Source organism: Rhinopithecus bieti, unplaced genomic scaffold, assembly GCF_001698545.2.
Source record: "Rhinopithecus bieti isolate Rb0 unplaced genomic scaffold, ASM169854v2 scaffold_11944, whole genome shotgun sequence".
Classification (NCBI taxonomy): Eukaryota; Metazoa; Chordata; class Mammalia; order Primates; family Cercopithecidae; genus Rhinopithecus; species Rhinopithecus bieti.
The window spans coordinates 1,851,095-1,867,507 of NW_016807378.1; the positions used below are offsets into that span (position 1 = coordinate 1,851,095).

At 43.5% G+C, this 16,413-nt stretch overlaps 1 protein-coding gene across 1 annotated transcript in view; it reads right to left on the bottom strand.

Annotated features, from left to right (window-relative positions):
• Window positions 1–8,643: 8,643 nt before the first annotated feature.
• SPON1 (spondin 1) overlaps window positions 8,644–16,413 on the bottom strand; it is a 305,960-nt gene continuing 298,190 nt past the window's right edge. Inside the window, exons 14-16 of the mRNA XM_017881549.1 lie at window positions 16,017–16,181; window positions 13,782–14,045; window positions 8,644–11,217 (exon numbers count right to left, since the gene is read on the bottom strand). Coding sequence (XP_017737038.1) covers window positions 11,054–11,217; window positions 13,782–14,045; window positions 16,017–16,181 — 593 coding nt within the window. The 3' untranslated portion in view covers window positions 8,644–11,053. The remainder of the gene's footprint in view (window positions 11,218–13,781; window positions 14,046–16,016; window positions 16,182–16,413) is intronic.

Sequence of the window (16,413 nt, forward strand, 5' to 3'; positions counted from 1 at the left end):
CCTCCCTGTCCCCTTTCCCTCTTCCCCTTCCCCTCCTCTTCCCCTCTCCCCTCCCCATCCTCTACTTTCCACCTCCCATCCCCCTCCCCCTCCTCTTCCCCTCCTTTAGTAGAGACAAGGTCTTGCTCTGTTGCACAGGTTGGAGTGCAGTGGCACCATCTTGGCTCACTGCAACCTGCCTCAAGTTCAGAGTCATCCTCCCACTTAAGCCTCTTGAGTAGGTGGGAGTACAGAAGCGCATGCCACCACACTTGGCTACTTTTTGTACTTTGTGTAGAGACGAGGTCTTGCCCTGTTGCCTAAGCTGGTCTCAAACTCCTGGACTCAAGCTGTCTGCCCACCTCAGCCTCCCAAAGGGTTTGGATTATAGGCATGAGGCACTGCACCCAATCCCCATAACCATTTCTTCTGCTGCTGTTTAATCTGCTATGAATCCTATCCAGTGAATTTTCATTTTGAATTTTTGTGGGTTTTTTTCCCCCTTGAAAAATTATATTTGAGTCTTTTTTATATATATTCTGCTTCTCTCCTCATTGTGTTCATGTATTCCTCTTAACCAGCCCCTCTCAACTGGTTTTGCACAACACTGAGCCCTGAATTAACACACAACAGATACGGCATTAGGGCTCAAGTTGCATCTAGATAATTTGCATTGTACCTTTGCCTCTAGAATGGTACAGCCATGTACCATTCTTGGGAAAATCAAAATAGTCACTCAAATAACTTTCTGTGGGGCTCAGTTCTCTCACAGAACTATGATTGAGAAAGACTGCTTTGAATATTTGAATGTGGTTATAATAGCTGTTTTAATGTCTTTGCTGATTCTATTGCTTGTATAATTTTTGGATTTGTTTCTACTGACTGATTTTTCTGTAGTTACAGGTCGCATTTTTTTGTTTTTTCACATGCCAAGTAAGTTTGGTTGGATGAAGGACATTGTGTATTTTATGTTGTTGGGTGTCTAGATTTTGTTGTTTTCTTTGTCGGGTTTCGTTCTGATAGTTAATTTACTAGCTGCACTTCAGTTTGATCCTTTCAAGACTTCTTTGAAAGCTAATGCAGTCTCAAGTATCCTTTTTCCCAGGCTAGTTTAGCTCCACTACTAAAGTATGGCTCTTTTGGGGTCTCTCTGCTGAATGCCCTGAATTATCACTTTGGCTTGTGGGAACTTGAAGAATTCCCAGCCCCATGTGAGCTCTATGGAACCATTCTATTCACAGCTCCTGGGTCATTCTTTGCCCATCCTCCTGGAGTTTTCATCCTAGACATATGTATCTTGATATTCAGCAAAGACTCATAGACTCTATGCATGTTTTTGGATCTCTTTTTATGTGTAGCTGTCTTCTCACCACAACTTTGTCCTGTGACTTCTAGTTGCTTCAAACTTCCTGTTCTTTAATGTCTCCTTTCAGCACTGAGAAACATTTGTGTCCTACATGGAATCCCCCATCCCCTCTACAGTCTGGAGTGTGCCTCCAGGCAGATGGCCAGTGCAGTGTTGAGGCTTACCTTACTTCTTTCCCTTCCATGAGGATTGTAGTCCTTTGCTGCCTGGTGTACAATGTCTGAAAACAGTTGTTTAATGTCTTCAGTCCAGGTTTTCTTTTTTTTTTTTTTTTTGAGACAGAGTCTTGCTCTGTTGCCCAGGCTGGAGTGCAGTGTTGCGATCTTGGCTCACTGCAACCTCTGCCTCCTGGGTTCAAGCGATTCTCCTGTCTCAGCCTCCCAAATAGCTGGGATTACAGGCATGTGCCACAACGCTTGGCTAATTTTTGTATTTTTACTAGAGACAGGGCTTCATCATGTTGGCCACTCTGGTCTTGAACTCCTGACCTCAGGTGATCCGCCCGCCTCGGCCTCCCAAAGTGCTGGGATTACAGGCGTGAACCACCGCACCTGGCTCGGCCAGTTTTTTTTTTTTTTTTTTTTTTTTTTTTTTTTTTTTTTTTTTTCTGAGACAAAGTCGTATTCTGTTGCCCAGGCTGGAGTGCAGTGGTGCAATCTTGGCTCACTGCAACCTCTGACTCCCAAGGTCAAGCAATTCTCCTGCCTCAGCCTCCTAAGTAACTGGGATTACAGGCTCGCACCACCACGCCCAGCTAATTTTTGTATTTTTAGTAGAGACGGGTTTCACCATGTCGGCCAGGCTGATTTCAAACTCCTGACCTCGTAATCTGCCTGCCTCAGCCTCCCAAAGTGCTGGGATTACAGGTGTGAGCCACTGTGCCCGGCCTAGTCCAGTTTTTAAATTGTCTAAGATAGGAGGGTAAATCTGGTTCTTGTTACTCCATCGTGATTGGAAGTTGAAGTCTTTCCCATTTGCCTTGTAGCTTTTTAAATCTCTCACTTGAAACTTTTCATACAAAGAGTGGCTAGTCTCATGGAATGAATAGTCCTTGTCTGTGTGGCCATTTTTTCTCTATAATTGAGCGTTGGCAAATTTTTTCATAAAGGGCCGGATTGTAAGTCATCTTGGGCTTTGCAGGCTGTATCTCTGTCCCAACTACTCGAGCCTGCCGTTATAGCACTGAAGCAGCCATAAGCAATGTCTAAACGAATGAATGTGGGTGTGTTCCAATAAAACTTTGTGTACACTGATGTTTGTGTTTCATGTCATTGTCATATGTCATGAAATATGACTCCTTTTGCAATTATGAAAACCATTCTGTACAAAAACAGATGGTGGGATGGATTTGACCGACAGGCCATGGTTTGCCAGCCCTGCAAACCATGCACATTTAGCATTTGAGTGATTCTTTAGAATCTCTTAAGTCTCTTTATGTGGAAGTTCTTTCAGACAGCATTTCCTGAATGGATCGTCATGAATTTCTGTTCTAGGTGTTTTCTTCCTTTATTGTTTGTTTAGAGATTTACAGTATCTAGTAACAAGGTTGTATATACTTAAAGTCTAGTTTGCTCCTCTTCCGTTTATCACCACTTGTTTTAATTCATTTTATTTCTTTTCCCGTAGCTGTACGCTATATGTAATGATTCCATTTAACAGGTTAAGTGGGAGCCAAGCATAGTGTCTCATGCCTGTAATCCCAGCACTTTGAGATGACAAGACATCTTGGATTGCTTGAGACCAAGAGTTCAAGACCAGCCTAGGCAACATAGCCAGATCCTGTCTCTATAAAAAAGTAAAAATAGAAATTAGCTGGGTATGGTGGCATATGCCTGTAGTCTCAGCTACTCTGGGGACTGAGGTGGGAGGAGCATTTTAGCCCAGGAAGTTTGAGGCAGCAGTAGAGCTATGATCCTATGATCAGCCTTATAGTGAGACCCCATCTCTTTATTTATTTATTTATTTATTTTTAGGTGGAGTTTCTCTCTGTTGTCCAGACTAGAGTGGACTGGCACAATCTTGGCTCACTGCAGCCTCCGCCTCCTGGGTTCAAGTGATTCTCCTGCCTCAGACTCTTGAGTAGCCGGGATTACAGGCATGTGCCACCACAGCTGGCTGATTTTTCTGTTTTTAGGAGAGATGAGGTTTCGCCATGTTGGCCAGGTTGGTCTTGAACTCCTGATCTCAGGTGATCCACCTGCCTCAGGCCTTCCAAAGTGCTGGTGGATCGTGAGATCAAGAGATTGAGACCATCCTGGATAACTGGCAGGTAAATAGATAACTGGCAGGTAAATAGAAGGAGATGATAATCAAATGGTCTTTTTCAAATGCATCACTTAATCACTTAAGGAGGGTATTTAACCAGTGACTGCCTTCTAAAATTTCAATGATTTTACAAAAGGTATTTTAATTAAATACTTGACTGAGGCAATGTTTTTTTGTTTTTTTTTGTTTTTTTTTTTGAGACGGAGTCATTGCTCTGTTGACCAGGCTGGAGTGCATAGTGGCGTGATCCGGCTCACTGCAAGCTCCTGCCTCCGGGTTCACGCATTCTCCTGCCTCAGCCTCCCGAGTAGCTGGGACTATAGGGTCCCGTCACCTACGCCCGGCTAATTTTTTTATTTTTATAGAGGACGGTGTTTCACTGCGTAGCCAGGATGGTCTCGATCTCCTGACCTTGTGATCCGCCCGCCTCGGCCTACCAGATGCTGGGATTACCAGGCGTGAGCCACCGCCGCCCGGCCGAGCATATAGTTTTTTTTTTGTGTTTTTTGTTTTGTGCACGGCAGTAATAGGCATTCTGGGGAAATGGATAAATGTGGGGATTTTCCTTTTTTTCAAATTACTCAGAGTCTAGTGCAGGAAGTTTTAGAGTGATACAAACAAATGCTGGGACCCACTTTCAAGGCAGAGTAGGAAAAGCATTCAAAAAGTGTTGTCAAGTCCTGCAGAAGGGATTGTAGCATATATTCCTCCTGGAAATCTGAGGGAACTTCTTAATTAGAATTGGTGTTTAAGCTGGAGCTTGATGGATTGGTAGGATTTGAGATGGAGAGGAGAGAAGAGTGAGAGTGGAAAGATGGAAAAGGCCCAGAGTTGACAGAATGCAGGGTGTATTCTGGACTGGAACGTTGGCCTAAAAAGATTCTACATGCAACGGGAAAAAAAATATGATAAAAGTAGACTGGGATCAGGTTGTAGAGGGCTTTAAATAGGATGACCCTTCTGTATATTATGGGAAACTGCCAAGGATTCTAAACAGGAGGTGCCTGGATCTAATCTAGTGGTAGCATAATGGCAGAGAAGTGCAAATTTGGCGGTCCTTTAGAGGTTGTTGGAATCATGGAATCTGTCCTCTTAGTATTATAAACGCAGTGAGGGCAGAATCGTGTCTGTTGTGTTTATATTGCCTGGCATGTGCTGAAAAGCCATTTGATGAATGAATGATTTCAGAAAGAGACGATGAAAACCTGAACTGCAGTGACATGGGGAGAAGGAGATTGAACACTGGAGGGATATCTCCAAAATACTGTCTGGGTGACCAGGAAGGTGGTGTTGCTATTAATTAAAATAGGAAGTATAGGCAACTCTCTAATGATAGAAACTTATGTGACAGTCCCATACAGGGTTAGTCCAGGAGGCATTTGGGAATGGGGAATGGGAATTGGAGGCCAAAAGAGGAGGCTAGGACTAGGAATCCAGATTTAGAATTTGTCTCTTTTGAGCTTGGTGATTGAGGAGATAAGAATGGGTACTATTCTCCAGGAAGAGTATGTCTGAGGAGACGGTCCAAGGGTAAAACTTTGGGGAAAACAAACATGGGAGGTAGAAGATTAAGAGGCAGCAAAAAGCCAAGAGAAGTAGCCAGAAACTGGAGAGAACCATGAGGCTGTTTTGTGAAGGAAGCCATGGAGGTGGTGGAAAGCATTGAGTGCTGTGCAGAGGATGGGGGAGTGAGAGGCTGCACTGGTCTTGTGCGGGTTGCTGATGATTTCCTTATATTTATTTCAGTCTTCTGGTTGTAGAAACCAGATGACAGTGAGTTGAGGTGTGATTGGAGGCTAAGGATGTGGAGGAAGTTAAGTGTGGGCTATTTTGAGAAATTCTGTGGCAAAAGCAGGGCAAGATGGGGAAGTTATCTTGTTTTATGGGGTAGGGGGTTAGAGGAATAAGAATAAACCACTGCAAGTTACTTAGTCACAGATATGGAGGTATACAGATCTGGAACTAGATATTAACACCTTTAGCGTTTGAGATTTGGAAACCTAGTTCGCAGGTTAGCACATGCCTTTCTGATGGGGGAGAATGGCGCAGTGCAGCTTCTCAAGACTATCTGCATTGTAGGGCCAGGTTAAAAGGTTGTTAGTCTCCAGTGTTGTGGACTGATACTTCGCTAAATGTTGTAAAAAATGAATTATTTGGAAAATATTCATTCTCCTATATATCATGGCAGTGTCAAATTAAAAGCTTCTGAACACTTGCTTTCAGTTTCTTTATCATTTGTGGATGTTATCAGGCTGCAGGTCTTGATTTGGGCAGCACTGGTGTGAGTGGGGAAGGGAGCAGGAGAGTCAAGTGTTTTTCACAGGTGGCTCTTTTGACTTCTTCTGTAGGCTAGTGATTCCAGATTAGGACCACTGAGTAACAGTTGCATTCCAACACTAGAAAAAGAGGGACGATACTTATACCAATTCCAGGTGTTGTGAAGGAGTCAATAGACTTGAATAAGATGTTTTCACCCTTTTCTGCAAATACTTACAAATTATTTGAGGTAAAGAAAAATTGCTTAAACATGCAACTGCTTAAAATATGAGAATTATTACCAATCAGTTATAAAGACGAGTATTTAGAACAGTATGAGAAAATGTTAATGAATGCTATCTAGTGTTAAGACGTTATGAATATTATGAATGTTAAGTGAAGACAAATTTCATTTTGCTCTGATAACTGTAAAATTATGCATGCATATTTTATTTGTCATGACATTTTCAGTTATAAGTGACAGAAGTGCAACCCAAACCAGCTTCACACAGTGCATGCATTTACTCATTTATGAAGTGAGGGTTGGGTGGAATGCAGTTGGCTTTCAATGAGTCCTACAACAGGATACCATCAAGACCCACGTGTAAGAATTATCTAAATTGTGGAGGTGGAGTAGAGGCGTCTGCTTAGTATGAGAGAGCTTGTGTCGAAGCCTAAGGCCAGAAAAGGTAAAACAACTGGCCCCAACCCTCATAGGTACTCAGGTGCAGCAGTGGTTTGAACCTAGGTCCCCGGTGCTGAACCATGACACAACCTCTGCTCTCCACCCTACAGAGCGTGTGAAGCCTTCTGAACCAACAGGGTTTCTAAAGCAGGATGTCATTATTTAAATTTGACATTTTAGTGTGGATCTTCTGCTTTCAGATTTCAAAGCATGTAAATTGAAGAATTAGCTTCATGCTAATTAGCATTCAGCTGCTATTTATAATTTGTTACTGCATCTCATTTTCAAAAGGGATTTATTTTTATTCTCCCTATGTTGGGCAATATGAAGAACAAAATGAATCATTCTCTTATTAAAACTGATGGCACCACATAACAAAATAGAGGAAATGACTGTGTCTTCCTTGAGTCTATGCTGTAATTAGGGATTAAACATTAATGTTTAGGTTTTTTTTTTTTTTAAACCAACAGAGTCTCTATCATTAGGGAATAAATATTTAGCTCCTTTGTAGCTGAACTTCCAAAGCTGAGCTCTTTTAATGGTCAGATTCCATTATAAACTGATGAGAGACCTTTCTACAGGTCTTTGAGCTTTCTGATTTTTTTTTGAGACAGAGTCTTGCTATGTCATTCAGGCTGGAGTGCAGTGTTATGAACCTGGCCCACAGCAGAATACCTCCTGGGTTCAGGTGATTCACCTCAGCTTCCAGTGTAGCTGGGACAATAGGCACACACCACCACGCCTATTTATTTATTTATTTATATATTTTTGAGACCGGGTCTTGCCCTGTTGCCCAGGCTTGAGTGTGGTGGCGCGACCTCGGCTCACTGCAACCTCCACCTCCCTGGTTCAAGTGATTCACTTGCCACAGCCTCCTGAGTAGCTGGTACTACAGGCACACACCACCATGCTCAGCTAATTTTTGTATTTTTTGTAGAGACGGGGTTTCACCATGTTGGCCAGGCTAGTCTCAAACTCCTGACCTCAGGTGATCTACTGCCTCTGCCTCCCAAAGCCTGCTGGGATTACAGGTGTGAGCCACTGTGCCCAGACAATTTTTGTATTTTTTATATAGACAGGGTTTTGTCAAGTTGCCTTTTATTTAAAAAAAAAATTTTCTTTTATTTAAAAAAATTATTTTTTTGGCTGGGCGCAGTAGCTCAAGCCTGTAATCCCACCACTTTGGGAGGCCAAGGCAGATGAATCACCTGAGGTCGGGAGTTTGAGACCAGACTGACCAACGTTGGAGAAACCCTGTCTCTACTAAAAATACAAAAAATTAGCCAGGCGTGGTGGCACATGCCTTTAGTCCCAGCTACTCAGGAGGCTGAGGCTGGAGAGTTGCTTGAACCGGGGAGGCAGAGGTTGCAGTGAACCGAGATTGCACCATTGTACTCCAGCCTGGGCAACAAGAGCAAAACTCCATCTCACAAAAAATATTTATTTTTTAACCGTCGTCTGAAATGTGGGTTAAACAGAAGTCACAGAAATAATTTGAGAGTTTTTGTGTATTGATATTCATCTTAGTCCTTTTAATGTTGCTATAACAGTACCTTAAGCTGGGTAATTTATAAAGAAAAGAGGTTTATTTTATTTAGCTTATGGTCCTTCAGGCTAGGAAGTACAAGAAGCATGTTGCCAGCGTCTCTTCCATTTCTGTTGAGGGCTTTTCATGGTGTGTCATAACATAGCGGGGAAGGTCAATAGGGACATGGATGTGTTTGAAGAGGCAAAACCAAGGGGGTATCCTAGCTTCATAACAACCTACTCCCATGGGAACAAGTCTGTGAAAACTAATTCAGTCTAGAGAGAGAGAACGCCTTCACTACAGTGGTACCAAGCCATTCATGAGGGAGATTCCTGCATGACCCAAACCCTTCCCACTAGGCCCACCTCCCAACACAGCCACCTTGGGCATCAAATTTCAAACATGAGTTTTGGTGGGAACAAACTCAAGCCATAGTACATTTTAGCCATGCACTTGACCTAGTTCTGGAGAGCTATAGTCATATGAGAATGTGTAATGTACCCTTACTTCCTGGAGGGAGTACATAGACTTTGGGTATCCCTAAAATATGTTCAATATGCAAAGTTCAAATTAAAAAACAGCACAAATGTTTGTTTATTTTTTCAGTTCTGGGTCTATAGAAGCCCAGGTTTAGTCCCATTTGCTACAACGGATTCCCTTCAAATAAAATGCACTGGCAAGGTGACCAGTGAGTGACCCAATGTCTGGTTGGGAAATCTGTCTCTGAACTTCTTGCTGTTGAACCTAAAATGTGGATGTAAATTGGATCACAGCTGGTTTGGCATTGAAAAAAATATATACACAACAATCAATTACAACTTGTTTATATGGCAGTTTTTACTGGGTGTCTAATACTCTCTTTACTATCTCAAGTGGAAGTCCAAACAGATTTCATTTTGTAGTAAAAGTCTTTATTTCCAAAATGATTTGTTAGCCAGAAGAACTATAAACCACCTAACAAGACTTTGGTAAGAAAGAGACTTGATGCTTCTTATAAATTCCCCATTGCAAACAAAAAATAACAATGCAACAAGAGTCATGTTACCCATTCTTAGCCATTAACCTGGTTTTAAGTCTCCCAAATCAGGATTTTACACGTACCCAACTGGGATCAAATAAGAACATGAGACACTGGGTGGCTTGTCCTTGGATTAGGAATCACCATTTTAAGGAACTGTATCATGGGTTGAGAGTTATTTAGATAGCTTAGAGAAACATTGCAAAAGTGGGCACTTCTATATGAGGACTTTTTTCCCCCCAAGTAGAAAATCAAATCTTGTGTTTCGTTTGTGCTTTTTTGGGGCGAAGGCAATTCATTTAAGGATTTAAAACATGTTGGAGACAAGTAGTTCTGAGATGTAATAATGGTCCCTCCAAGAACAAGGGAGCAAAAGCCCTATCTTTTATTGAAAATGGAGGAGGACAATATAAAGAACCTTCTGAACACTTACTTAGCTTAAAGACATGAAAGACGCAGTGAGTTTTTATGGAACAGTCTCTCGTGTTAAAGAACATATGTTGTATTTGGAAATATCCTGATGTGTTTAATACAAATTCTTAGTGTATTCAGAGCATTGTATGTGTCTCACCAATCTCACACATTTGGATTAAGCAATAATGAGGCCTATAAAAGAAATGAAACAATAGTTTTCAACAATAAATGCAGGAGGAAAAACTGCTGATGGATCCAACTGAGAAAATGTCCTTTTACACTATCCCTCGGTGGTCAGTCTCCCTGAATCTGATGTGCTTATAATTGCTGGGAAGGCAGTGTAAACCTGTGGCCATTCCTATGCATGTCTGGGAGGACCACAGCCCTGGTGTGGAGCACTGAAAGATTTGGCTTTCCACCACAATTGCTTGCTCAGCTTAATCTTATAATATTCCTTTCCCTTAGATTTATTTTCTGTCTTGATAACCTTTTCTCTCTACATACAAAATTTCTGACTAACTTTAAAGTACAGAGAGAGATTGTATTTTGTATTTTGTTGAAGGAATGCTTTGTGGGGGGCTTTGGGCAGACTTAGCAAAATGTTTGTATAACAAAAATGTTTTCTTGCTAAAAACTGATTTGCAAACTTGAAAGTCTAGATGTGTATAGGAAGATTTTAAAATTCAGACATGGGACTGCTAAAGAGACCAATTTTGCTTCCTTGGTCTTGGTTCCAGTAAGGATTTAGTACCTAAAAGTTCAGAAGGTTGGCTTCCTAGAAGAATTGTGCATACTCCCGCCAAACCCCAAAAGCAAGGGAAAAATACACTCTAAACTTATCCTTTATCTTAGGTGTAAAAACTAGTTACCTTACATTTAAATAAAGCAGCCATAATTTTTTTTTTTTTGTGGGGGGCATCAGGAGCCAGTATCAGGGGTAAGATAAATGCATTCCGAATTTCTCAGTGGAAGAATAAAAGCCACCCAACATCAGTTCTCCTCCTGAAGTCTACAGGCTCTGTTTTCCCCAGGAACTATTGATGACTGAGGAGACTTGAACAGAGACCTCAAGTTCCACTAAGAAGAGATGGGCAAACAATGGTTTCAGTGAACAGGCCAAAGATGAGAATGAGGGGAATCTGCTCTCTTCATCTGATTGAGAATGTTTCCTACCTGCCGCACCCTGGGACTCAGGCATAGAGTCACTTGCAGACATGGTTGCCTCTCCATGTGGAGGAGGTCAAGGTCTCCGTCCTGCCTGGCCAGGTGGAAGCTCCAGGGGGACATGTTTCAGTTTAGTACAAGGTGGCTGACACTACTCCCGTGCAGGAAGAGGGCTGGCTGGAGGTGAGGGTGCCCCACTCAGCCTGTACCCATCAAGAAGTATTCAGAAAGGGTGTCCCTGGCATCCACAAGACTACTGGGCGAACCACACTGCAAAAATGAAAACTAGTGTACACAATTTAAATTGTCTTAAGCAAATAATCCAGCCATTGGTGATTCTGGAATCTAGAGTGCAGCCCTGGGGAACTCGTACCCTTGCTAACAAGGATGAACGTTGCATGCTCTGATCTCCTTCTTGTCTTTGCAGCTGGTAAACTGGGAGCTTTTGAATCTCTTCTTTACAGTCATGTAACGCTCCTGAATTCCACCTCCACACAGTTTGGTGCATTCTGACCAGGCTGTCCATGGGCGCATCCTACAACCTGAAAGCATGAGAATGCCTTGTTAGGCCTACAGAAACTGGGGACGGAACAGGAATGCTGAACTCTAGTAGAACTGTGAAATGTGGTTGTCTGTGAAATGTGGTCTCCTCCTCTGTTTAAGTATGTAATGATTTGGTTAGAGTCCTTATTAGGGACAGTTAGGTCATATGTGACTGATTGCAAAAAATGGCCACAAATGCTTCATGAATCTTCTCATCAAAAGGCAGACTCTGTTTCTCCACCTCTTGAATCTGGGCTTGACGACATGATTTGCTACGGCCAATGGGACATGAGCAAAAACAGGCCTAAAAGCTGCTAGGACCCTTCTACCATGTAAGCAAGCCTGGCTAGACCACTGCAGAGACCATGTGCAGACAGGCCTCAGCCATCTCATGAGGCCCCAGATATGCAGGTGAGGCTGGTCTGGCCCATTTGTACTACCAGCTAGTAATAACCACATGAATGAGTCCAAACTAGACCCAAGAAGAACCATCCAGTGGACCCAGTTCACATCACTGATCTACAGAATCATGCTAAGTGGTTGTTTAAAAAGATTGTTTTGGGGTGACTTATGCAGCAGCCATGCAAGGAACACTAAACTGCTTTCTCTTATGCCTTACTCCCCAAGTACTTGGCTCCCAAATGCTAAGTATAGAGAAGTACAATTTTTGTTCTTCCTACTCAGCATAAACATGCTGCTCTCCAAGAAAACTTCCTTGACCCCCAGAGATTAATTAGATTTTTTGATTACTGCTTCCATAGCACTCTAGATTCCTCTCTTATAGAACCCATCACATTTATGGTTACACATGAGATATTTGCTAACCACACTATAGCTAAGAGTCATGGAGGAATGTATGGTACAACTATGTACCTGGCACATAGTTGACTTTAATGAACGTTTGTTGATTGGCTAACTCCCATGTAGAACAGAAACACTTTGATACGCAAACAGCTCCCTAATCATAAGGATCCCGAACGGTCAAGTAGCTCCTCACACTTTTTCCATTTCTCATCATCCTAGGTGGAGGTGGAACATCTTTAAAAAAAAGAATGGGATTTTAAAAATCAGAAAACTTGATGTACACGTTAACCTTCACTTTTTTACATGGGCATCTTCTTCAGCACTGAAGCCCCTGGTAGGCATTTTCTTTTTCTTTTAAAGTCCTGAAAATCTCTGAAGTTAAGCTGGAGTTTGGGGACGTACAATCTTTTTCTTGGGTTACAAATAAAACCTATCTGGCCTCTGTGTCTGTTTTTGCCACCTCCAGATCACTCAAAACAGGTCTGATACAGTCACCCTTTTGATTAAAACCACCTACAGAGTCAAGTCCCAAATCCTTGGTGGGCCACTGGCCTTTTGTGGTCTGGTCCCCACCTTCCCAACCTGGTTTCCTGCCTGCCTTGTCGTTTGTGCTTCATCTGCATCCCATTTATCACTTGGACCTATCATGGTCTTTGGCATCTCTGTGCCTTTGTAATGACTATTCTTGTGGCCTGGAATGTACTTTTTTTTTTTTTTTTTTTTTTTTTGAGACGGGGTTTCACTGTTGTTGCCCAGGCTGGAGTGCAATGGCGTGCTCTTGGCTCACTGCAACCTCTGCCTCCCTGGTTCAAGCGATTCTCCTGCTTCAGCCTCCCAAGCAGCTGGGATTACAGGTGTGTACCACCATGCCCGGCTAATTTTTGTATTTTTAGTAGAGACGGGGTTTCACCATGTTGGCCAGGCTGGTCTCAAACTTCTGACCTCAAGTGATCAGCCCACCTTGGCCTCCCAAAGTGCTGGGATTACAGGCATGAGCCACCGCGTCCAGCCTGGAATGTACTTTCTAAGTGGCAAAACTCTTCCAGGTTTTTCAAGACCCACTCTAGTTTTCCCTGCTTTAACATCTCCCTGAACTCCAGTCAATGTAAGATGCTCATTCCCCAGCTCCCTGAGCACTTGGTGCATTGTTCTATTAGTTATTTGGCAGCTTGGATCAATATTATTTAGGGAAATAAAACTCAAGGCTGACATGACACTGCTGCTAAATTTCTGGTTAGCCTTGCAAAGAAAATCAAAGTCTCAGGCCATGGCTGCCTTGTCTGAGCCAAACCCTTAAAATGGAAGATGTGTTCTGGGAGATTCTCAGGAACATTCCCTAAATGGCGAACAAGATTCCTTTGACACATCTGTATCATTTTCCCCCGTTGCAAGGAGTGAATGGGGTTGCTAAGTCATAACTGACTTTGAGCAAAGTTGGACACATTGGTTTTATATGTGTGTAAAAAAGAAGGAACTGTGTAATTCCTAAAGATTCTTTGCTTGAAAATTTACTTTTGTCAGGTAATTAGGTTGTCTAAATGTTCTTTGATAAAGGACCCTCCCACCACCAATCTCCTTTATAAATTATGTTTGCTCAATATTTGGGAACAAACTTGGATCTGAAGAATCAAAATGTGGTCTGAAGACTCCAGAAAATGCAGACTCTCCCTGACTCTTTTTAAACAGGCCCAAGACTTAGCCCAGTGCAGAGCCCTGCCTGTCCTGGAGACTAGCCCAGGACCACACTTGGGAGCCATACCTGGGAACTGCTCCCCTTCAGACTCTTCCTTCAGCTGCTCACTCCGCCGGCTCTCTCGGGCCTCCCTCCAGCGTAGCTTCTGGATGGATGGATTTCGAAGGCATTTCCGGATGCGGCACTTTTTTCGCTGCACAGTCTCTGGGCAGGGTGCACCTCCAAACTGAGGCTCCATTTGGATCATCCGGGTTCGAATCACGTGGCCTTTCCCACATGACTTGTTACATTCTGACCACTGGGACCACTCGGTGAGCTCACAGTCAATGGCTGGCAAGACACAGATGGGCATGAGTGTATCACATGTCTGAAACAAGATACGGTCACACACTCCTTTGAACATCTCAACAAGCCTATGAGGAATGCAAAGCAGGTGCTGTCATGCCATTTTACAGAAGAAACTGAAGCTCCAAAGAGGCAGGCTGACTTCATCCAGCCCCTGTGGTTGGTAAGCAGCAGAGGCAGCATTGGTGCCAGGTCATCAACCATTCTGTGCTCCCTCTATGACTCAAGAAGGCTTTGGAGGACTTTCAAGATGTGTTCAGAGCCTCTTGCCCTGCTTTGTGAACTCCTAGAATATTGTTAGATCAGCCTCAAGTACAGAATAGCCTCCTACAGTCCCAGACTCACTGGTGATATTTTTCAGAGCAAGGCCAACAAGCCCCCTGCTGCTCTTTGGAGAGAACAAGTCAACAAGCTAAAGGTGGCTGACCCTTGTGGACCAATACCAGAGACATTTTGGTTCTCACACAGCCTGGCAGCTTTTCATTCCCAACATCATCCTGTGTTCTATCTATGGTGATCTATGCAAAAAACACAGGCGCCAGAAATGGGACATTCAGTAGAGAAGAGGGTCAGGAGCAAGGGGTGCTTCACGGTTTATCACAGTACGAGATCCAGTAAATTCTTATTAAGCCAGCATCTCATAAATGTGAAGGGAAAATAACACATCAGTTTGACTGTCAGGATGTGTCCCAGGGAGGTAAATTATTCCAAGCTCTCTGTTGGCCTTGCAAGGCCAAAGTCAGGGTGGACCTAGATGTCCTCATTTTGTTCAACAGTTTCAGTTCTTTTATCCGCCCTGTGGAAGCTCAGGCAGCTTTCTTATCTGCAAAATGGGGATCATGGTATTTTTCTCATTAGGTTGTAAGGATTAAATGAGATGCTCCCAGCCCTGCAAGTGCTCCATAAATTTTCGTTTTCTTCTCCCTTCCTTCAGTGGACCTTTTGGATATAAAACTTTCAAGTCAGGTACTCTCAGTCAGAAGGCTATGGGGCCCTAACTCTGGTGAGCTGGCCTGAACCATGGGCCAGTCTTAGTTACTGAAAATCCCAGGCTTTCTCTAGTGGACAGTCCAAGTTACCTGTACCTGTGGCTGAGTCTCCTAAAACAGCCCAGGAACTGGAGCGTGGGGTGGGGATTAAGGCCTATTCTTGCCATGTCCAGTGCTCACACTTTGGACCAATTACTTGGTTTCATCCTCAGAGCAACCTAGGAAGTATTTCCTGCTACTTTACAGATGGGGAAACTGAGGAACAGAGGTGCTGAGTCATCGGCTGAAGGTTACTAGCTAGGGGAGGGAGGATGAAGGACTACAAGTGCATGCTGGAGGGGACCAGAGCCACAGCCAGCGTGCCTGCCCTTTCACCACCCAGAAGAGCAGCTCTTGGAAGACCAGCCAAGGAAACTGGCTTGCTTGGCTTGGCGGTTAGTCCCATATAATACAAACAGCTGATCGCAGATATTTTGGAAAACAGGACTGGGAGTGGAGTGGGGTGGGGTGAGCTTTTGAGAACTTGGCTTGTTATCTTGCTGGTTTTCTTACCAGTCTGCAGGAGTCATTGATTTAATGTCCAGCTTCTAGTCATGGGGAAATAAAATGGTCACAGGGAGAAGAAAAGAAAAAGCTTGGAAAATCCATGGGTCACGCAAGCCCATAATTGCTGGGTGAAAGGAGTGAAAGAACTAAGGTTTATTATTGAGCCTTGTGCTGTTTTTCATATGTGTCTCTCATTTACACTTGAACTTTGGGTGTTATATAGACAGTAGTGGGATTCTGACTTTACTAATTAAATTGACTGCAGTGTTTAAGTAACTGCAAACACTGAAAGCCAAACCCCAAACTTCTCCCCAGCAAACCGTTTTATTCTAGGATCTAGCAGTATTAGCACTGACTGGTTCAGGGCTCCCTGGACTCAGGAACATAGAAGTGATAGGCTTTGGGGAGCTCCAGAACTTACGGCATTCAGGAAGCATGCACTTCTCCACCTGCTCCAGATCCTCATTGCAGTCTCCAAGTTCCGCCAGAGACTTGAGCATCCGCTGTCGGGTTCGCATGCCCTTCCCGCAGGTCACGCTGCAGTCACTCCACTCGGACCATGGGGACAGCAAGCATGGGATGGTATCTAGATCAAGAACCGGGTTTGCCACTGAGAACAGGTTCCTTTTGTTTTCTTTGAGCTCCCTGGCCCCACAATGTCCCACACCCAGTCCCCTGCTTTGCCCCCTGGAATAAAGTGGAATTGGCCCATGGGTTCAAATAAGAGTGCATTCTATGGAGCAAGAGGTGGCTCAGCAGCCTACTGCTCTTCTTGTCACTCTCTTTCATCTATCCCCTCCTCCGCCCCGCCCCGGTGG